At 43.5% G+C, this 22,532-nt stretch overlaps 1 protein-coding gene across 1 annotated transcript; it reads left to right on the plus strand.

Annotated features, from left to right (window-relative positions):
• The first annotated feature begins 290 nt into the window (after positions 1 to 290).
• jupa (junction plakoglobin a) lies at positions 291 to 22,464 on the plus strand. Its single transcript, XM_037764552.1, has 16 exons — positions 291 to 466; positions 13,041 to 13,090; positions 13,492 to 13,653; positions 13,752 to 13,999; positions 14,585 to 14,823; positions 15,330 to 15,531; positions 15,869 to 16,013; positions 16,168 to 16,271; positions 17,027 to 17,365; positions 17,995 to 18,147; positions 18,292 to 18,411; positions 18,516 to 18,666; positions 19,660 to 19,781; positions 19,930 to 19,969; positions 20,578 to 20,716; positions 21,401 to 22,464. Exons 2-15 carry the CDS (start codon positions 13,078 to 13,080, stop codon positions 20,712 to 20,714), a joined length of 2,175 nt encoding a protein of 724 aa, XP_037620480.1. The 5' UTR covers positions 291 to 466; positions 13,041 to 13,077; the 3' UTR covers positions 20,715 to 20,716; positions 21,401 to 22,464.
• Positions 22,465 to 22,532: the final 68 nt, after the last annotated feature.

Here is a 22,532-nt window from a genome sequence, read left to right on the forward strand (position 1 = left end):
ATTATTATATATAAAGGCTACATAGTTTACAATAATGTAACCTAATTGTATAAATGTAAAACATTTTATACAGTAGTTTTAAATATTATTTCCACTCTTGTAGTAATATCATAAACCTGTAGCATGGTCCTATATGGTGATATATATACATGTGTTTACAGTAATGTCCTCCAGCTGTAAGGCCTGTCTGTCTCTCTCAGTGTGTGTGTAGTGGAGCTGTGGCAGCAGGGTGCAGGGTGAGCAGGGTGGGGTCGGGGTGAGGAGGAGGAGTCTGGGCTGAGGTGACGCTTCTTTTACTCATTTTTTGTTCAGAGGACTATCGGTCGGCCAACAGCAGCAGCAGCAGCAGCAGAAGCAGAGGGGAGAGAGTGGAGAGAGAAGTGGAGAAATACAGAGAAGAGTCCGCTCCAGAAGAAAAGAACACTAACCTGGACTAATCTAAACCGCTTCCGCGTGTGTTCGACAGGTGAGATTCACTGATTGTATCTTCACTTTCTCCGACTGTGTCTCCGTGTCTTTGTCACCGACGGGTTTGTTTTTCTCCTCAGTCTTTTTCCCTTAAAGTCTACAGTAGTTTCTATCTCCCCTTATATATAAGCGTGAATATGTATGTTAATGTGGGATCATGTTTGGTTTTCTTATATTTAGCCTATACCTGGGTGTAAATCCAGTCCTTGTGTCTGGAGTTCATTTCCGCATGCCTCAGACTGCCTGCTGCTGTTTAGGAGTTAAAGCTCGAGCTCCCCAGGCCCAGAAAGTTTCCTTTCTTTCTCTCATTAAACACGTTTTAGTTTATGTTCAACGCGTCAAAGAGCTCCTTCTGCCCCTTCATAACCATGTTTATATGCCCCCAGTATCGATCACTCGATACTTGACGTCACTTGTCAATAGAGTCCTACAGAGTGTGTCATTAGTGGTGGCCACAAGATGCGCGCGCACGTGTGTATGTGTCCGCGTGCGAGAGAGAGGCAGGCAGGTGAAGAGAAGGAGGTGTTCATGTTGCTGCTGCAGACAATCATTTAATGTGTTTCTGTAAAAAACAGAGAAAGTAAAGAGGTTACAGAGTTTGTCTCACACATTTTATGGTCTCTTAACACGTTGGCATGACAACAACAGCATTTATAGTCCCAGCTAGCTCCTAAATATAAACTTAAATAGACCTGAGTGCGATTAATCGATTAGTCAGTCCACATAAAGTTGATTGATTAATCATTTAAGTCATTTTTTTTTTAAGTAAATGTGCCAAATATACTGGTTCTAATCTCTTCAATATAAAGCTTTCTTAGTCCTCTATGATTATAATATAGGCTACTTTGGGTTTTCACTGTTTTAGGGCTGCAACTAACAATTATTTTCATTGTCAATTAATCGGTTGATTGTTTTCTCGATTAATTGATTACTTGTTTGACCTATAAAATGTTAGAAAAAGGTGAAACATGTCGATCAGTGTTTCCCAAAGCCCAAGATGACGTCCTCAAATGTCTTGTTTTGTCCACAACTGAAAGATATTCAGTTTGTCGTCATAGAGGAGTAAAGAAACAAGAAAATATTACATTTAAGAAGCCGGAAAATACTTGATGATTAATTTAATAGTTGACAACTGATCGTTTAATTGATTAATCGTTGCAGCTCTAGACAGTTTTTTTGGACAAAACAAGCAAATTGAAGAAGCCACACGCACACTTCTGACATCTTATGAACCAACAATTAATCAAGAAGTTAATTAGCAGATTGATTGATAATGAAAATAATTGTTAGTTGTATTTAAACACTTGAGCTCAAACAGTAAATAATACAATGATCTAATACACTGTGCATGACGGAGTAAGTTCCTGGTCACGCACATCTGTTATGTATGACAGCGAATAATGAATCATATCTCTAAAATGTGTTGCTGTGTTACTATAGCGCCCATCCACGCCCACAGTGATGTCTCCAGGTGTTGCCAAATCTTCCATGATGTCATTGCCTTAGTTTTGCGGATGAGTCCAGACTTGACAGGACAGCAGTTTGTCTTTCTTATTGACTGCAGCAGCACAAATTTTCTTTTTGAAGTGAGTGTGCAAATCTACTGAAATCGGCCCCCTTTTAAACAACTTTTATCTTATCTGCTTTTTTCTAATGCGATTAATCATCTGCGGTGTCCTCCGCCGCCAACTTTCATATCTGTTAAAGTCAAATTGGACATGGATCACATTGGAATTAGACGCTTTTCTCTCTCTTGGACCGTTAAACACTAAATCTTGTTTGAATTATCAGCAAGTAACACCATCACAAAGAACAGCGCTGAAACAAGTTTGTGCCATCCAACTTGTTTCTGGACCAATGCGTCCAGCTGAGGCTGTTGAATGTGTGTCAGGCTGAATAGGACAGCGTGCCAATACTTTCTGCCAGTCAGGCGTCCGCAGAGCTGGCCCTGGGTCTCTGTCATCAAGTAGTACAGCAGCAGACAGCACCCTGGTTGGAAAGCTGTTCTGTCTGCCCTAAGGGAAGAGGGTGGTGGGACGGCGACGGAGGGGGGGGGTGCGACTTACTGTAGATTTCGCGGCTACAGCTGTGGTGGCACGGTGATAATCTCCCCCCCCTCCTGCTTAATTCCCTGATACTGTCCTACATTAGCAGAGCAAGAGGCCAGGAGATCCTTCAGTATATAAATAGGTCTACACACTTTGCAAAGGGGATTACTGTATGGCATATACCCCCTTTGTTTAGCGTGAAGGATTTCTTCTTTTGTGAATATCGTACTTTGTCTCTGTGTTCGGTGGTGCCTGGCTGAGTACTTTCCAGGGGCTCAGTTACAGCCACTCGGCGCACACGTTGTGTGATCTGCTCTGTGTTTGCATCGCACCATGCCTCTGTGTTTTACCGTTCCCATGGAGAAGGGGACGCCGAGAGATAGAGTTTCCCATCAGCTACGATAGGGGTCTTTTGTGATTAAAGTCCAACGGGAGGTGGTGTGACGGCATCAAAATCGCCATGGGATTAAAGAGGACCTATTATGCTCAATCGGGTGCATATATTATATTTTGGGTTTCTACTGGAACATATTTACATACTTTAATGTTCCAAAAAAAATATTTGTTTTTTTCATACCGGCTGTGTTGCAGCACCTCTTGAAAAGCCCTGTCTACTCTGATTGGTCAGCTGGCCTACTCTATTGTGATTGGTCAACTGAGCCAAACTCTTCGGACTCCGCTCTAACTAGCTTTGTTTGAGGGTGTGGAAAAAGCACAAAAGCATAATACGTCCCCGTTAAAGAGGACCTATTATGCTAATTTTTCAGGTTGTATTTTGCTTTCTTTTAGGTAATGATTTGTCAATCGAAAACAAACTCTTCGGACCACGCTAAAGCTCCGCTCTAGCTAGCTTTGTTTCAAGGCGTTGCCAAACTACCCGCTAGGCAGGTTTTATGCAGATGTATTACTTGGTGACATCACCACGTTACGGAAGAACAGACGGGACTTTAAGCTAGGTGTTTCAGGCTGCAAGCAAGACAGTTCAGGGGCAGTGTTTCTGTCGGGGAGTAACTCCCTTTGGCGTGGACTTTGGGCTTTGTAACTATGCAGAACTTTTACATGCACAAAAAACTATATAAAACATTAAAGGAAAGGAAAATGCATAATAGGTCCTCTTTAACTTCCACAGGCTTTAGAGGAAATCTTCATCAGACAATGCTGTCTTCAAACTCTGCAGCCTCCCAGACACCCAGTGCTCCAATATTATTATTACTATCTCTGACCAAAGACATGGCTTCACTTTAACCTATAATGGTAAACCAGGCAGGTGCAACTAAACACTAGATTTCCAGAGAAGAGGTTAAATCAATCAAGCCAAAAAGTCTCTTTGTATAGGATGAATACAGTAATTGAATAATTAGCAGGATCATCTGAAAACATCCATTCATGTAAAAGATTTCTGCTGTCACTGACGAAAAGTAAAACCAGAAGCTTCTAGCGGAGCACAGTGGTATAATGCTGAGCAAGTAAAGCTGGCACTGCCCAGCTGAACCCTACCCACGACAGTCACTGAAATGAATTATTTACTTTCAACGGTTCCCTGGGTTGGATAAAACGAGGATAAGAAAATGTCCTGTACTTAAAATGTCACGGGCCTAATGGCTGTTTCTTCCCATCACTTTCACTTAAAAGCTGTATGAATGTGTCTGCCAGGTTTCAAGTCAACTCCTGTCAAAGCTCTGTCCAAAACACCCAACCCAGCCAACAGCATGCTGGAAATAGCTGAACCCTACTGTTTTCTTCATGAATACATTATTACCGTTGATAATTTTTTCATTGCTGACTGCGTATCCAAGCAGGGAGGGAGGGAGGGAAGTAGATTCCAGCACTGACTCAAAAGATAAAGTTTTCACAGTTGGATGATTTGGCTGCGTTGTACTTCTCAGCATAGCGACTCTGATGAGTCCTGTGGTGTCTGTTTTTCTCCTCCTCCTCCCCGTCCCTTAATTACACTTCTATGAGAGATTGAGGAAAGTGAGGACAGCGAGGGTGTGGCTGAAACAGAACGCAAACCACTAGGGAAGCTTGACTTGTTAGATGTGCAACATGGAGAACATCAACATCTCACATGGAGGTTCATTTTGCATATCGTCACTGTTGAGTGAAAATTTCATCACTCCGCTTTTGATTGTTTTCTTTTGAGGGATTTCGTGCTCTCTCGGGTTGAGAAAGTTGTGCAACCCTGGGGCCTGTGCATTCTTTGTAAAACACTGGATAAACTGAAATATGCATGGGTGTTTTGAGACAATCAGGGCTGCTATGCCTCCTCTTTTAGTTTCTTCCTTAAAAGTTGACATTTTGGAGGTTTTTAATCAACAGTATGAACGCTAGTCAACGGCAAGAGACAAATATTTTTGTGATCCCGTTTGAATTGCGCCATGAATCACACATATGATGTTTGTCAATTTAAAAAATAATTTTGAAAGTCTCAGTTTGTTGTAAAACTGTTGAAGTATAAGACTGTGAAAATACGTAATTAGAAAGACTACACACCCAAAAGCCACATAGTGACGTCTTTCTCTCTGAGGCTACAATGCCTGTGTGTTTCATACTGGGATGAACTCAAGCCGGCAACGGGTCTCGCTTGTTCTTTCGCTTCCCGGCTGATAACAAGACCAGGAGTCGCTGGATAAAACACAGATAACGTTACATTTGTGTGTGGAACATAGCTAAGTTAGCTAGCCAGCTAGTGTTGGTGACGTATATCGTGCAAGACGAGAGATGTAGTTCACTGAGCGGTTTCACACAAAACTAAATGATACTATGACAAACCTACGACTTTCTCGACTTGCAAAATTCTCTTTTAAAATGACAAATATCATACAGTATGTGTGATTCATGGCGCAATTCAAACAGGATCAAAAAAATATTTCTCTCCCTCCGTCGGCTACCGTACATATTTTTTCCGAACTAAGGTCCCATGGGGTCCACCGGAAGGGGCGGGGCTTCGTCTCTCTACAAAACAAAATGACATGATGACTGTTGTCAGAATAAGTCACTCAATTTTTTATAATGCTACCTTTCACTCTTCAAATATTTAGATTTTGTGTTTCTTTTTTCTTTTCTTTTGGTTTTCATAAAGAAGCTCAAACAGTGAAGTTGAACTGGTTCTAGCGGAGCGTTGTATTCTTTAAGATCCCTTTAGACTTGGTTAGAAGCACCCCCCCTCCCGCTCCCTCGTGCCTCTAATCTCCCTGAAAATTTAATCATCTGTCACATCGCCTCAGTGCTCAGCCGCACACCGATGCGTGGCGGTTCAAGAAAAAAGACAAGAAAAAAACTCCCGTCCCGGTAAGGCCTTTTTAAACAGAGCTTTGGATGCAGACACCAAACTTGGCCAGTGAACACACGGAGCCATCTTGATGTGCTTCGGCCTTTTTGGTCGCATCCAGCGGGGACACTTGAGACCCGGTTTCCTTTTCACTGGGACAGCAGTCAATGGGACAATGCGGCTACTCTTTTCCTCTCTACCCCAAACAAAAGTGACACACAGAGGCTCTCTGTGCTCTGTCAGAGTCTTAGTTCATCCTCTTCCTTCCTACCGTCAACCAGACAACACGAAGAGGGCCTCATCCTGCTCACTGTAGGTCCAAAGACAAAATCATTGGCCTTAAAAACACTTTCTTCAAGTAATTTCACATGTTCACATACTGGATTAGGCTTTGTAGAAAGTGAAACCATATCTTTATGATGATAAGGAAGACAATCTCTGGCCATACATCTGTCTGTATCTCAAAATCCTGGACTCCGTTTGGTGAACTTTGTTGTGCGCCTTGCAAATGAGGCTTTGTCGCACAGGGGTACACACCCCTTTCCACTCATTCCCTCCTTCTTTATCAGCTTTGTGTAATCTGATCCCGCTCTGCTCTCAGGCACCTCCTCCTCCGAGACAGCTCGCATTTCCTTTGATTCACAGCGAGATCCCACAGGGACTGGAGTAAACAACTACACGCCAGTTTCGCAGCCACCATACTGCATCCACCGGCTTAATTTGACTCATTAAAGTAGCAGCAGTGAATCAACTGACAGATCTGGGGCCATTATCCATTCTGCCGCTTATTTTATTCATTGGCATGCCGACTGTGGTCGACTGTGTGTTGTTGGGAATGTTTCCAGAGCACGCTGTGCTCTGTATCTGCCACATATATTAGACTGATTCAGTTTGTGTGTTGCTCAAGTGCAGCAGTATCTCATTGTCTGTTCTTTCTCTGTGGGCTCCTGGCATGCTGGCGTTGCTATGGTCTGGATTTTATCAACCGCCTGTTACAGCCAATAGACAAACGCTCTCGTTCAAAATGTGGGCTTGAAGCAGCTGTGTTCTTCCTGAACTTGGTGAATGACGTGATACAGCCTGCGGGGGTTTGTCACCGTAGTTTTACGTCCACAGTAGGAACGGTTGGGAAAGTACGGCCTCTCCTAACAAACTTCCCCTCTCTGATCAGACAGGCCAGCGAGTCAGATAATGTTGACCACCACTTCCTGTCACCCACCACAATAAATCCATTAGCTCTGCACCGCTTCACATCCTCTCTTATTGATTTATAACAAGCAACTATCCAGTTAGCCCCTGCTGCCTCCATTACAGCGCCATAACAGCTATCGTTGGACGAGTGGGAGGGTAAGGGACGTGTGGTTTGGGGACTAGGAAGGAGGTTGGTGGGGGGGGGTGTTAAGCTGTGTCCCATCGGGACAGCTGAACCCCGTCTCTGTGGATGCGGAGAGCACAATGTCAACTGCAGCCTGTCTGGAGGCTCAGCTGGCTGCACTGGCCATTTACTGTGTCAGGAGGGTCGGGCTGTGTGAGTGCAGGGTGTTGTGTTAAAGTCATCTGGGAAACAGTTTATTTCAAGAGGAGTGTATGTGGGTTTGTGTGTGTGTTGCATGTCAGGGGACATATTATGTGAAAAGGCGTGTGCGTGTGGGTGCAGCCTATATGTCAAATAGTTGATCTGTGCAGATGGTGCAGGAAGCTTTACAGATGTGTGGTGACATAATCTGCTTTATTTGCATGTCAGTCTAAACATGACATTAAGCAAGCCTGTTAGAAATCACAGAGCACCAGATGAGGTTGACAAATCCGCAATGTTCTGACAACCGTGTTGTGACTTTGCAATTAACATAAACGAAAGATAAACGTGTTGTTTTTTTCAAGAAGGACGTTAAAGGAATAGAGAGCTACAGGAATGAGTCCGAAATGAGTTAGCATTTTAGCACTTCTGGTTCCCTCGTCTGGAAGACAATGGGTTTTTAGTTAGATGCCTGAAATAAGGTCTGTGGTAAACACAAGCTGAAGAGATTTTAACGTTTTTCCTACGACATAAAATACATCAATAAATACCCCACTCGTGAAGTTTATTTATAGCCTTATGTTATTTTTTTTTTTACTTCTGGCGGTTGCATTCACGCTTCAAAAATCATAAAAGTGTGTCCATTTGTTATTTTACGGAACAAACCGTGTTAGTATCATAAACATTTGTTAATAAACAAACTTATTTTCTGCAATAATCCAAAACTCAATGGAGAAACCACGTTGGCTTTTTGTCGAGGGAACCCGGGGCGATGCTAACTTCCTGGTTTGCCTACAAAAATACGTCATCATCCCTGGAGCGCTCTGTAGATCAACATTTGTCTTGCCAAGAGTTAAATGAGAAGAATGATACCACTCATGTCTGTACGATAAATATGAAGCTACCGCCAGGAGTTAGCTTAGCTTAGCGTTTTCAAGTGAGCTTTAGAGGTGCTGATAGGTGTACGTTTTGATATCACTAGACAGACCTGTTTCCAGTCTTTATGCTAAGCTAAGCTAATTGGCTGCTGGCTCTAGCTTCATATTTAACCGACAGACACCAGAGTGGTATCAATATTCTCATCTAACTCTTGGCAATAAGGCGAATGAGCGTATTCCCCAAATAATGCCAAACACTTGACACTATTTTTCTTTTTTTAAATGTTGCATCTTCTCAAGCAGGCATGTAAAAGCCCAGCAGAGTGCACAGTAAAAGCCTGGTGACATGTTATTTACACCCCCGCCTGCCAAACAGGCATGGGGCTGAATAACGAATCACTGCAAACTCGGCAATGTATGTTAGGAGCCGCTCTGGAATACGACCAGAGTACATCTCCAGCCCCCTGGGCCTCTTCCCTGACCTGATTCATTCCTGCTGTGATACAAGCAGAGGAGCTTTTAGGCCAAGTCAAAAAATCTGGAGCGCTGGAATGTTTTTCAGTTCGATACGGAGGTTGTGACATAACTTGTTAATTTATCGGGATGATTCATTGAGGAGAATTTCAGTGTCAGAATCTACAGTTTAGCCCCTTTAGCAATTAGGTGTATCCAGCCTCACCCTGTTCACTCACATACACCCACACACTCTGCTGCCACACCCTGGTTGAGAGGCTGGGGAGACACTCCCTGTCTGATGTGCCTGCAGGGGGGGGGTGAGTTACTCATCCATTGTCACAGTATCCATATCCTCATAGTATCTGTTAGTTTCAGCCATGAGTGAGTGAGTCAGTGAGAAGTTTAGTGGTCGAAAGAGTGAAAAAGTGATTTACGCGGAGACACAGGACAGATTGAATACACTACGCTAGTGAGGAATGTCACACCAGCGTTTCTCCATCGGGTGCTGAACGGTATCTGCTATTCTGTTGCAACTCGTTCACTGACACGCATTCCTGGTGTTACTGTGCAGGGTTTTTTTAACCCCCTAGACTAAGTCATCCACAGAGGTTGATAGGGGAAGTGGTGGGAGTGACTGAGACGTAGTTTTCCTGAGAAAAACAAGTGTTGCTTCCATGTTCCTGCGCATTTGCGGGGGTGGATATATGATAGTAAAGACGATGACGGAGCAAAGGTACAGTGAGAGTGAAAGGATGCATCACTCATTAACTGGAAGAGAGCAAAGTCCAGTCAGAAGTACACAATACAACCAACAGCTTTCGGTCAGCGCTGAACAATGGGGGAGGGATCAGCAGATAAGCCTCGACACTCAGTTTTACTATCACCGTCATATACAAGAAGAAAAGTTTTTGATCGGCTTTAGTTTTTACTTTGCTCCATGTTATCTTTCAAATCAAAACTAAGAAGGTTTTTTTTATTTTCTTGGTTTGGGCCACAGTCGGGCATTGTGGGGGAGGGAGGAAAAAAACAAAATTATGAGAAAACCCAAGAGGCAGTTATCAGCAAACAAGCGAGCATAGCTTCAAACATCAGATGGGTCAGCGGATAAAACCCCCACAGCACAGTGCCAGAGCAGAGTTTCGGTTACCTAGGCGATACACGGGGCGTGTCGCAGCGTTGCAACAGTTGGCTGAACCCGCCGCCTCGCCCAGGAAAACAAAGACTACACAAACACTGTCCTGATTTACAGAGGACAAGAACGTTCTGCATGGACACGGTGTGCGAACTGTAGTTAAGTTTGAAACAAAAACAAAGTCACGTGGGCTTTATTTCAGATCAGTTTTATCTAAAGTTTAATTGAAATGTTTTTAGTTTTTTTGATGAATGGACAGATAGTCGGGAGTTGCTCATCATCTTGACGGAGAAGCCCTCGTGCTTGTGTTTGAACAGAGGCCACACCTTTAGTTAGAACGGTAGGAATACACAGTGATCGTAAGTGTAGTTTCTGTCTTATGAGTCAGTGCAGTAAGGTAGCATGTAGCTGCAAGCACAGACAGTCCTCTGGGGCCTGGTCCTGCAGGATCTTGTGCCAGACTGTCTACAGCTGAAACTCGCTGTTAAGGTGAGAGTGAGGCAGAGGGACATGTTGGGACCTTTTTACAAGAACATCAGGTTATTGTGAACACATGCACATCGACGGTAATTAACACATGCAGAGCCAAATAAAAAAACATGTGGGGACTTGCATGTGGGTTACTAGCCCATTAAAGTGCCACAGAGAGAAAACTGAGGACAAACTTAATGAGAAACATGACGTACACACACTGTTTTCTTCATCGTACAAACTGCGATGGGAAAAAAAAGCTCCAAGCAGAAGCTACAATGACACACACAACAACACACCAGTAAACACACACACACAGTATGATGCCTGGGGGAGAAAAAGCGGGCTGGGTCGGCCGAGGCACTGAAACATAACACGACACATCCTTATGCAAAGCCAGAGGGCAAAAAAGATGAGGGAGTGGTGCTTTCACATCACCAACAGTTCCAGTGTAAAAGGCAGAGAGACAAAGCAGCTCGGCTTTGTACAAATTCCTTTCCTCCGAACCCATCAATCAACTCGGCAGCACTCACTCACTACATTGTTAAGCTGTGCTAGTATGAATCCGTGAATTTGAATGTAAGCAGAGGTGAAGGTGGTAATTTACGTCGTTATCGCTCATGTTGTGCGGACACGGCAGCTTGATATTGTGACTTTTAACCCCGACTTGTTTTATTAGTAGTAAAGACGGAAGATAAGTGTAGATGCTTATTGCATGGGATCATGATGTGAGCTATAACCAGCTGTCATTTCTCCCTCCCCCTGCAGAAATCAGCAACCACACTCTTACATGTGTAGTACACACACACACACACACACAAAAGCACAATGCATCCCTGCAATGTGCTCTGCAAAGAAGTCAAACATCTGAACACACTTGTAACCAGCAGCACAGTGGACGCATTGTACCGGTCGGTCATATGTCGCATGCAGTGGCGGCAAGGCGGCTGTTATGAATGCAGATTTTTCTGCGATGAAGAGGGTTTCTGTGGTGGGCGACATTAAGGCTGCAGAAACGCAATCATAGAAAACATCCGTGCATGGTCTGCTGGTGAGAGTCTGCAAAGTCTAGAAGGATAGTTTATATTTTAATCTTCATTTTAAGGTTGCAAATTAGAAGGTGAGATAAGGGTAATGTGTGTATTTAGTTACAGGTGGCAACATTTCATGAATGTTAGATTTAATATTTGAGAGCTATTGTTTTGACAGGAAGTAACATGTTTTTGTGTCATCTTCATAAATTATTTTAAAAAGTCTGGAATTCACATCTACAACCCATAAAAGACTAAACTTTCTTCCCAAAAGTTAAAGCAGCAGTGGATAGAAATGATTAAACTATGATTAAAAAAATAAAACGATCACTATATCCTGACAGTAGTGCATGAGACAGGTAATCTGAAAAAAATCATGTGCCCCTGTGTCCTCCGGTGCTCCTAATGGCATCTGCAAGATTTCACAGACCGGAGGAAAATAACCAATCAGAGCCGAGCTGGAGCCTTGCCGTCTCTGAGCAGCTGTCAATTACTCTCAAACTCTAATCAAACGGTCAAATTAGGCAAGGCTGATCAAATATGAATCAATATTCTGTTGCTATAATGCCTATTTCTCTCCTCAAATGTTTTCAGAAACATCTTGTAGTGCACTGTTTAGCTGTAAAATGAGAAAGTTTGTGACCTAGCAGCCATGTGGAGATCAGTTGAGGAAATACCAAGCACCGCCCACCAGCCGGAGCAAACTTTATCATTTTACAGCTAAACAGTACACTACAAGATGTTTCTGAAAACATTTGAGGTGAGAAATAGGCATTACAGTAACAAAATATTGAATGAACAGCCAATAGGAACATTCTCTCCCTGAAATGACCTGTGATTGGTAGATTGTAGATTTTTTACAGCCTGAAAACAGAGCCATGAGGAGGTGCAGAAGTCTAGTTTTCTCTCAGAGCACATGAATTACAATATGCTGAAAGGTTATTATGGAATTTTAGCCCAATGATGGCAAAAATATTCTGCCTACTGCAGGTTTAAGCACAGTGTAAAAATGATTGTTGTACTATGAGATACAGTAAGATGACTACGTGAGGATTGAATACCTCAGTCAATGGAACAAGAGGAATGACTTTTTTCATGTAGGAGGTGCAGAACAAACTTGCACCAACAAGTATCTTTCATGGCAGTTGCGCAATCTGGAGCTCTGTTACAATAAAGTTGCACGAGCTGCCTCAGGATGTTGGATGACTAGAAACCTATTTAATGAGACCCAGAAGGCTTATAGATGGTAGTATTTGTAGACAAACAAAAGTAAAAGTCAATTCGCAGGGGTTTTCTAAGAGGTTTAGTGTGTTGCAAGGAGCACGCTCGCTGTCTGTGCACACACACACACACACACACACATTCCCCCAACGGAGTGGAAACCTGACGAGCAGGTTCCTGATTGCCATGCGTCAGCAGCAGGCTGCTCCCACGGCTGTATGGGCGGAGGCCCGGGGTGAAAGGTCACTTGGGCTGGCTCGCATTCCTGACTTACAGCTGTCTCTTTTGCCCACTTTGCCCTCCCTTTCCCATGAGCCTCTGCTGCTGCTCCGTGTTGTCATTTTGCAGGCCAGGGTGCACGGCTGGGAGGGGGTCATCTTGTGAACTGTCATACTCATACTGCATATAAAAACTGAATTGACAGTCTTGTGTGAGGGAGCAGACACCTCGCTGGAATATGAATTAATTCATGCAGAGGCAGGAAGTTTATCATCATCATTATAGCAGAAGACATGTTGTAAATCTTTGGCTTTCTTTGTGTTTTTCAGGTTTGCTCCATCGTGGTTTTGATAACAGGAGGCAAGGATGGAAATGCAAAGTAAGTAATTGACAAACATTTTTACGTGTCATATTTCCTCTTCCTACATTCCCGCAAACTATTAAAAATATAGTGATTTGATGTTGACTTCAGTTTGAGCATTTCAATTTCTCTTTTGTATTCATCGCCTCAGTCCACAGTACTTTCTAAAGGAGACCATTTCTTTGATCATGACCTTTTCTACTTCCAACTATTGTTTTCATGTGTTTATATTGAGGTCACTTCCCTTAATACGTTCAACAAACTGAAGGCTACTTCCGTAAAAGGGTTCCTTCTATGTGGCGTAGCAGTGAAACTGTGGTCCTGTGGCGATTTTAGTTTTCCTCAAAAGCCTCAGTTCATGTTTATCAAACTTGTTAATAAATGACTTCTGACGTCCCACAATTCATCTCTCCGTGCAGGGGGTGAAGCCGAGTCCATGATGAAGGTGGGACAGTGGCAGAACACGATGTATAGCACTGACTCGGGCATCCAGTCTGGAGCCACCACGGTCAGAGATGACGACGACTACACCACCTCCAAGCAGTACACCGTGACCACCACCACCGTCACATCAGAGCCTGGTAAGACAATACGCAAGGGCCAAACCAGCCAATACGAATATGCTGTAGACTTAAATACATGTGGCCTGTGACATCATCGTCATCTCACCTCTCGACAGACATTGATGCCCACTACACCAGAGCCCAGCGAGTGCGGGCTGCGATGTTCCCAGAGACGCTGGAGGGAAGCACCACCATCATATCAACTCAGACGGACCCGTCCCAGATGACCAACGTCCAGCGGCTGGCTGAGCCTTCCCAGATGCTCAAGATGGCGATCATCCATCTGATCAACTACCAGGACGACGCCGAGCTGGCCACACGCGCCGTGCCTGAGCTCACCAAGCTGCTCAACGATGAAGACCAGGTGATGAACGCAGAATCGTAACCGCGCACACACACCGCAGGAATGAGTCTTAAAACCCAGAAATTAGTTAGCATTTTAGCACTTCCGGTTCCCTCGTCTGAAAGTCAATGTGTTTTATTAATAGGTTTTTAGTTAGATGCCTGAAATAATGCTTGATTTCTGCAATAATCCAAAACCCAATATAAAATCCCATTGGCTTTTTGTTGAGGAGACCCAGGGCGATGCTAACTTCCTGGTTGACCTACAAAAATACGTTAACCCTGGAGCACTCTACTTTGGTCAAATTAAAGGTCTAATGAGATAATTATATTGACTTATTACTGTTGCACATAATATAATATGCCTAACTATTCCTTCAAATCTGATAATCCATGAAAAGTCATGTTTAATGTCATTGTAAATGGAATATGTGGGGGTTTTGAACAGTTGGTCAGACAAATTTGAAACCACCATGTTGAGCTTAAAGTTTTAAACATCTTAAATACCACCCTCTAATATAGAAGTAGCATTAGAATCAGGCAGAGTCACTTTCAAGTGTATATTTTACTTCCCACATGTAAAAATGAACTCTTCTTCTCTCATCAGGTGGTCGTCAGCAAGGCAGCGCAGATCGTCAACCAGCTTACGCGCAAGGAGGCGTCGCGCCGCGCGATGATGTCGTCCCCTCAGATGGTGGCGGCGGTGGTTCGGGCGATGCAGAACACGAGCGACATGGAGACGGCGCGGGCCACGGCCAGCATCCTCCACAACCTGTCCCACCAGAGAGAGGGCCTGCTCTCCATCTTCAAGTCCGGAGGCATCCCTGCTTTGGTCCGCATGCTCAGGTACGTCCGGACAAAGAGAAAGAGAGACAAAGTTAGAGTTTGTATATGTTGGGAAAATGTACTCTCTTATAGTGCAGGTGTGAAAGGAAGTAAGGGTAAATAGCCAGAAAAGAGCTTTTTGTCAATGTCAGTTGCATTTCAAGGCCCATTTGGTTGTTTTGTGAGGTTGTTCATTGAATCCTTTTTGAAATATACCAACTTTGTACTGATGTTTAGAAGCAGTAGTAGTTTAGTTTCTCTACAAGAAAACCATATTGTTCCTGCCACTATCAGTTCTAGTTTAAGCACATTCTCTGGAGCGCGTTGAATGGCAATGTAGGAGATCGCAGACTCAAGTGGAAATATATGAGGCAGGTTGAAGAAATCCGGTCCAACAAAAAAGTAAACAGAAAAAATACTTACAAACACTCATTTCAAGTGATATTTAATGTTATCTTTATCTAACTTGGACATGCCTATTTGTGTTGTGACACACACTTAACCCCCCCCCCGTTTCTCTCCCTCAGCTCTCCCATGGAGTCTGTGCTCTTCTACGCCATCACCACGCTCCACAACCTGCTGCTGCACCAGGAAGGAGCTAAGATGGCCGTCCGTCTGGCCGACGGCCTGCAGAAGATGGTTCCCCTGCTGAAGAAGAGCAACCCCAAGTTCCTGGCCATCACCACAGACTGTCTGCAGCTGCTGTCTTACGGCAACCAGGAGAGCAAGGTGTGTGCGTGTAATTGTCAACACATGTAATAAAATGGCTTCATACCAGCCGAGTATTGTAATTTGAGACCGTTGAGGTTGCTGTGCTTGTGCGTGCATGTGTTTTTGTGTTGGGTGTGGCATGTGAACGGAGTTGTTGTTTGGCACAGTGAGGGTATGGGTGTGGTTATTTGTTGAGAGCGAGAACTAACTGGTGTTTACCTGTCTGGACAGGTCACAGCTCTGTAAGATTTGTGCATTGTAAACAGTTTTCTTTTCAAAAGTGTTTTAAAAATCGAAGTCTTTTTCCACGCCATCTACACTTTGTATACTCACACAGTCCCTCTCTCTCTCACAGCTGATCATCCTGTCCAACAGCGGTCCCGAGGGTCTCGTTCACATCATGAGAAACTACAACTACGAGAAGCTGCTGTGGACCACAAGCCGTGTGCTCAAAGTGCTCTCTGTGTGCCCCAGCAACAAACCCGCCATTGTAGAGGCTGGTATGTTATCTCTGTTTTCTCTGTGTGTGTACAAGGTAGTCCTACAGGTGTGTCGACTTTTTTTGTTACCTGAACTGCGGCTTCTTGTCAAGCACAGCGCTAATTAATGAGACGTTGCTGAGAGCTGAGTGAGTAACTTCTCTGTTCCCTGCAGGTGGGATGCAGGCTCTGGGTAAACACCTCACAGGCACCAGCCCGCGTCTGATGCAGAACTGTCTGTGGACGCTCAGGAACCTGTCTGATGCCGCCACCAAACAGGTCTGTGTGTCCAAACTCTCTTTCTCTTTTTTCTAGGGCTGTCAAAGTTAATGCGATAATAACACGTTCATGCAAATTTGTTATAACGCCACTAATTTTTTTAATGCAACTTGCAATTTTTAGGTTGTAGCAGGCTCAGAAAACCTAAGGAATCCATTTGTACCAACCATGTCCTGTACCTAGCTTGTCGCAAAGGATGTTAAATAACACTCCAAACTTACGCTACATTTTGGCAAGGACAAACTGGCATGTCCATTTTCAAAGGGGTCCCTTGACCTCTGACCTCAAGATATGTGAATGAAAATGGGTTCTATGGGTACCCACGAGCATCCCCTTTACAGACATGCCCACTTTATGATAATCACATGCAGTTTGGGGCAAGTCATAGTCAAGTCAGCGCACTGACACACTGACAGCTGTTGTTGCCTGTTGGGCTGCAGAAACCTGTGAGGGTTTCTGGACAATATTTGTTATTGTTTTGTGTTGTTAATTGATTTCCAATAATAAATATAAACATACATTTGCATAAAGCAATCGTATTTGCCTGCTTCCATGTTGATAAGGATATTAAATACTTGACAAATCTCCCTTTACGGTATTTATAACACATGAAAAAATGTGCGATTAATCACGATTAACTATGGACCATCATGCGATTAACAGCGAGTGACAGCCCTACTTTTTTCTTCTTGTTCTTCATGTTCATAATTCGACACACGAGGAACATTCTGACATCTTTCTCTTCCCGTCTCCAGGAGGGTATGGAGGGCCTTCTGCAGGTGCTGGTGGGCCTGCTCAGCTCAGACGACCTCAACATGCTCACTTGCGCCACAGGCATCCTGTCCAACCTCACGTGCAACAATGCCAACAATAAAACTCATGTCACCCAGGGCAACGGCGTCGAGGCGCTGATCCACGCCATATTGCGTGCCGGCGAGAAGGAGGATGTGACCGAACCTGCCGTCTGCGCCCTGCGCCACCTGACATCGCGCCACCAACAGGCCGAAGTGGCGCAGAATGCTGTGAGGAGACACTACGGCATCCCCGCCATCGTCAAGCTGCTCAACCAGCCCTACTACTGGCCCGTCATCAAGGTAGAGAGGAGGGAGGGATGGAGGGGTAGTATGGGCTCAAATAAGGGTCAACAAGATTTTAAGCTTGTGATATAATGTTTGGAAATCATTCAACTTAATTTTTCAGAAGAGTCACATGCAACCACAGTCTTTGAAATTATATTTGAACACCATTTCTCATGAGCTCAACATCTTACTGACACTTATCTGAGCCCATAGGTTAGTCTAGATAGGGGAAATGAGTGGTTTACGAAAGATGGAGGAAAGGACTCCAGAAAGGAAAGCAGGGGTCGATTGAAAGCAGGTGGTTGGAGGGAGCATAAATTAAGAACTGTGAAACCAACACATTGAGGAGTTAAGAGAGAGTCTGGGGGGAAATGGTGAGACAGATGGACGAGGGGACGACAGGTCCGGCAGAAAGCCAGAGTCTCAATCAGCCTGAAAGAGCATGAAATGACATGACAGCAGGAACAGTATGTTTAACAAGACCGGGCTTTAGGAGGGGGGATTATCTATTATTTTCTCTTTTTTGCAATTCACATTTCTAGTGGAGAAGCTTGAAGTTGTTTGTCACAGCCTCGTTTTACTTGCTGACCAATAACGGTGAACAGTATCATGACCGTATCTTTTCCTCTCTTCCCTGATTGAAGGCTGTGGTCGGCCTGATCCGCAACCTGGCCCTGTGCCCAGAGAACCAAGCCCCTCTGAGGGACGCTGGAGCGATCCCCCGTCTGGTCAACCTGCTGCTCAAAGCCCACCAGGACGCCCAGAAACATGGTTCATCCACCCAGCAGACATACCAGGTGCGCGTGGGGCTAGTTTGATAGGATGGTCTCTGATTAACTACATGTGGGTTTCAGGGATTGTGGGAATTAGTAGTCGTGTGAATTATTTATGAATTTTCGGTACCCTTGAGTAACATTTCTTCTTTCTGTCCTGCTTCCCAGGATGGAGTGAGGATGGAGGAGATCGTGGAGGGCTCAACAGGAGCTCTGCACATCCTGGCAAGAGATCCCATCAACAGAGCAGACATCGCCAACCTGCAGACCATTCCTCTGTTTGTTCAGGTAACGGAGGAAACCGAAGCGCTCACACTTCCTCGTCTTGGTGATTAACTTCCTTACGTTTTGTTTTTGTTTTTCCAACTCATTTCCTTCCTCTCCCTCTCCAGCTCCTCTACTCTCCAGTGGATAACGTGAAGCGCGTGGCAGCTGGCGTCCTGTGCGAGCTGGCCCTGGACAAACCGTCAGCTGAGCTCATTGACAGCGAGGGGGCGTCGGCTCCGCTGATGGACCTGCTGCACTCCAACAACGAGGGCATCGGTAGGACACCCAGATAATGCACTGCGATTAGCTTACTGTAATGTAGCATTTAGTCAACATAGGTGGAAAAGGAACAAAGTCAATTTGCTCAAGTGCTTACTACTTACTGTAAGTGCAGTTTCCAGGTACTTCACTTTACATGACCATGTCCATTTTGTGAGACAGTATATTTTTACTCCACTGCATTTCAGAATGACATATAGTAGACTATATTAAAGGGGAACTACATCCATTTTCAAAATCCATACATATTATTCCAATGGTCTAAGACAGTCCAAAGATATTGGCAAACATGAGCAACTCTCTCCCAAATCCATAAGCTAGAGTGCTAAAACTCAAACTTATGATGTCATAGGGTATAAAGTGTGGAACGGCTCCATAGACAATGAATGGGAGAGATGCTATAGATGACAACATTTTCTGTTTCACAACTGAGAACACAACAATATAATGAAACTCATTTGGGTATAAAAAAGAAAACAAACATTAGATGGGTCCACAAAATCCAAAGTCTCCCATTCATTGTCTATGGAGCAGCTCCAGACTTTATAATATAAATAATAATAACATAATAATTTGACACAAAACAGTCCGCCAGAGTCCGAGATCAGAATTGCATCCATAGCAACGGTCTGCTTTACATAGCAACGGTCTGTTATAAAGAAATAACAGACCGTAGAATGCCGTGATTGACCAATCAGAATCGAGTATTCAACAAAGCCGTGTAATATCTGTGGTTAATAATGTGGAATAATGCCTCAGGGAGTTCTATAAAAAAACCAATATTACATACAACTCACTCATGCAGTCATTTGCATGAGCACTAAAACTAATATGTTTTCGCTGTTACTTTATCTTTGAAACTTCTATTGCATTCCAGACTAAAACGGGGAGTTGGATCTGTGCTCAATACACCCACACACTATAACACATTATTATTAATAAAAGGAGTGGAAGTTCACTGATCGTGTCCTTATTCTTCCCCCCCCTCAGCTACTTACGCTGCAGCTGTGCTCTTCCGCATCTCCGAGGATAAGAACTCCGACTACAAGAAGCGAGTGTCCGTGGAGCTCACGCACTCTCTGTTCAAACACGACCCCGCTGCCTGGGAGATTGTGAGTGTCTGGCGCCCCCCACTGCTAGGACATGACAACTGAACATTAAAGTCACATTTTTTTAAGGTTTCAAAGGCTAATAAATAAGCTGTCTATATGAAAGTGTTGACTTAATTTGACCTTTGCCCTCTTTGTGACCTCTCTGCAGGCCCACAACAGTGTCCCTATAGAAGGACCCTATCAAGATGGTGAGTAACTGTCTGAAATGAGTAACTGTCTGAAATGTGCACATACAGCACATTCCTCAGCACTGGGTCACTCCACCACGGGGAGCGACCGCAGTGTTAAAATGCTGTAATCTGCTAACAGGTTGCCTCCCTGCTGCAGCCTACAGATGCAATTTACCATCATCATTTGGTAGCAAAATAAATAGTTTAGCCATTGTACCATTCTTATCTCATTCACTTCTGCCTTCTTTAATACATCACTACCTATTCCTCATTGCCAAGTCTAAAAGGTTTTCTCCCCATCGATCTCATCCCTGGCGTTTCCTTATCTGTGTTTGCATCTTCCTCTTAATTCCCGTCCTTTTCCTTCTCTTGACTTTTCTCCTTGTATGGCCTTGGTATTTTCCATCTCCTCTCAGAGCAGAGACTCTCCTCTCTCTATGATCTCTGTGCTCCAAAAATGTGCCTAATATGTGGAAAATGTTAAATGATTTCCACTAGCTTGTGCAGTTCTCTGTGCTGCTGTTGCCGCCATCATGACAGCAGCAGTAACTAAACGCTAAGTAACATATAGTCTGTTGGTCCAGTGTGTAACAAGTAAAAGACACTAGTGTTGTGATCTCTTGCAGAGCTGGATGCTGGTTTCCAAAATTACGGAGGGTATCCTGCTGACATGCCCATGGACAACATGGACGGAGGTATGATGCAGGACGAGTACCAAGGCAGCATGGCCTACGACAACAGACAACAGTACCCTGAATTTTAAAGGTCAGTACATGCAAATGTTACCTCAGCCAATCAGGAGCGTTTGTCTAAAATTTAAATCATACATTTTTCTCGATGACATTAAATATTGATGACTAAGTAGGAGACAATTTAAAATACCAACAAAAATCCTTCTTTTATTCTTTATAAAGAGTTTATAAAGGGTACACAACAAATACAAGATGCACAAGCGCTGATAACATTCAAACAATATAAAAGTTTTGTATGATAAAATATAAGAATTAATTTAATTTAATGAGATGAAAGGCATGAATATTAATGAGTTAATATATATTTATAATGTTTTAAGAACCTGTTGCTTTTGTTATTAGTTATAAGAGCATTAACGAAGGAGCTCCACTCAATTCAGAAAAGAAGAACTGGAAAAATTCTGTTAGTGAATTAACATGGCAAACTGCAGCCCAACGGGCAACAACAGCTGTCAGTGTGTCAGTGTGCTGACTTGACAATGTAGAAAATGTAGAAGCCCATTGCTCATAGTGAGAAGGTTGAGTAAGAAAGTAGGTTGTCAGGGCCTTTTTAAAGTCTGGTGTTTCTTTTTCTACAACATACAAACTTTCAAACAACATATATATGGAAGAGTGGTGCCTGAGAAGCAAGTCGATATTGTGGAATAAGCTCTGTGGATTTTTTCCTCATCATGTCTTTTTCCTCTTCTTCTTATAGACGCTAAGGAGACAGAATGGTGGCGAAGGAAGCTGAGGAGTTGAAACGGGACGTGGTGGGACAAAGGAAAGGATCTAGTCATCAGTAGAGATTATTCCCTCTGCTCTCAGCCTGATGTAATATATGCAATTATCACTGAGTACGGGACTCATAATCTTAACAGGGCTCAACTTTTGTTTTATAGCATAATTTTGCTGATTATAACGATGACGATGCTTGTAGGTTTCTGTTAGAGAACCTTTTAAGAGTGTATGTGTGTGTGTATGTGAGTGTGTCTGTGAGTGCGTCTGTGAGTGTTTACGCTTTTGGGTGGGTATTTTATGCCAAAGAGATTTTATTTTGTGACGATAATCGTGTAGCTTCCTTCTTTTCTTTTTTTTTTTCTTTTTTTTCTAAAGAAAAAGGGACAAAAAGAGAATAATAGTTGAAAACACTGCCAGAGGTGGCTCAACGTGCACGGTGCACCTGCTCACCGCTCTCTTTCTTTCTTAACGCCTTTGTAACGGACACTGCTGTCTACGCTGTAGTTTTGACACTATATACCGTCAACTTTCTCCCGCTGTGACCCAACTGTTAAGAGTCGGTGAAGAGTTAGTTAACACGGGCTCGTTCTGTCTCGCGGCACTAATTCAGTAGGGGTGAACAAACGAGGAGATGTGGAGGTCTTTGACAGACCTCTGAGAGAGCAGTGTAGGGCTGCTCCCCCAACCCCAAAATGGTCGTTTGTTTTTTAGGAATTGTTTCACATCTTTTATAAGTTATTCACTGGGAAAGATTCACATTATCCGGCATTACCAGAATATTAACAAAGATGTCTTTCGTTATGAACTGAATTTAGAGTCTAGATGGTTATCATTTGCAGGAGAACAACAATGTGGATACAGTGGTTTTGCAGATGTTTTCAACAGATTGACTGATTGATTCGTCAACACGTGTGGTGATATATAGTCGGGGACAGCCCTACAGCTGGAGCAAACTACTGACAGGGAAATTTTGTCTTTCTACTTAATAAGAGTTTTTACTGAAATTTTGTTTAATAAAAATAAAGGATATATTAAACATAATATGGTGTCCATGTTTGAAACGATTTAGCTGTTTTCAGTCCATTACAATAATTCTAGAAGCAGTAATT

Source organism: Sebastes umbrosus, chromosome 3, assembly GCF_015220745.1.
Source record: "Sebastes umbrosus isolate fSebUmb1 chromosome 3, fSebUmb1.pri, whole genome shotgun sequence".
Taxonomy (NCBI): Eukaryota; Metazoa; Chordata; class Actinopteri; order Perciformes; family Sebastidae; genus Sebastes; species Sebastes umbrosus.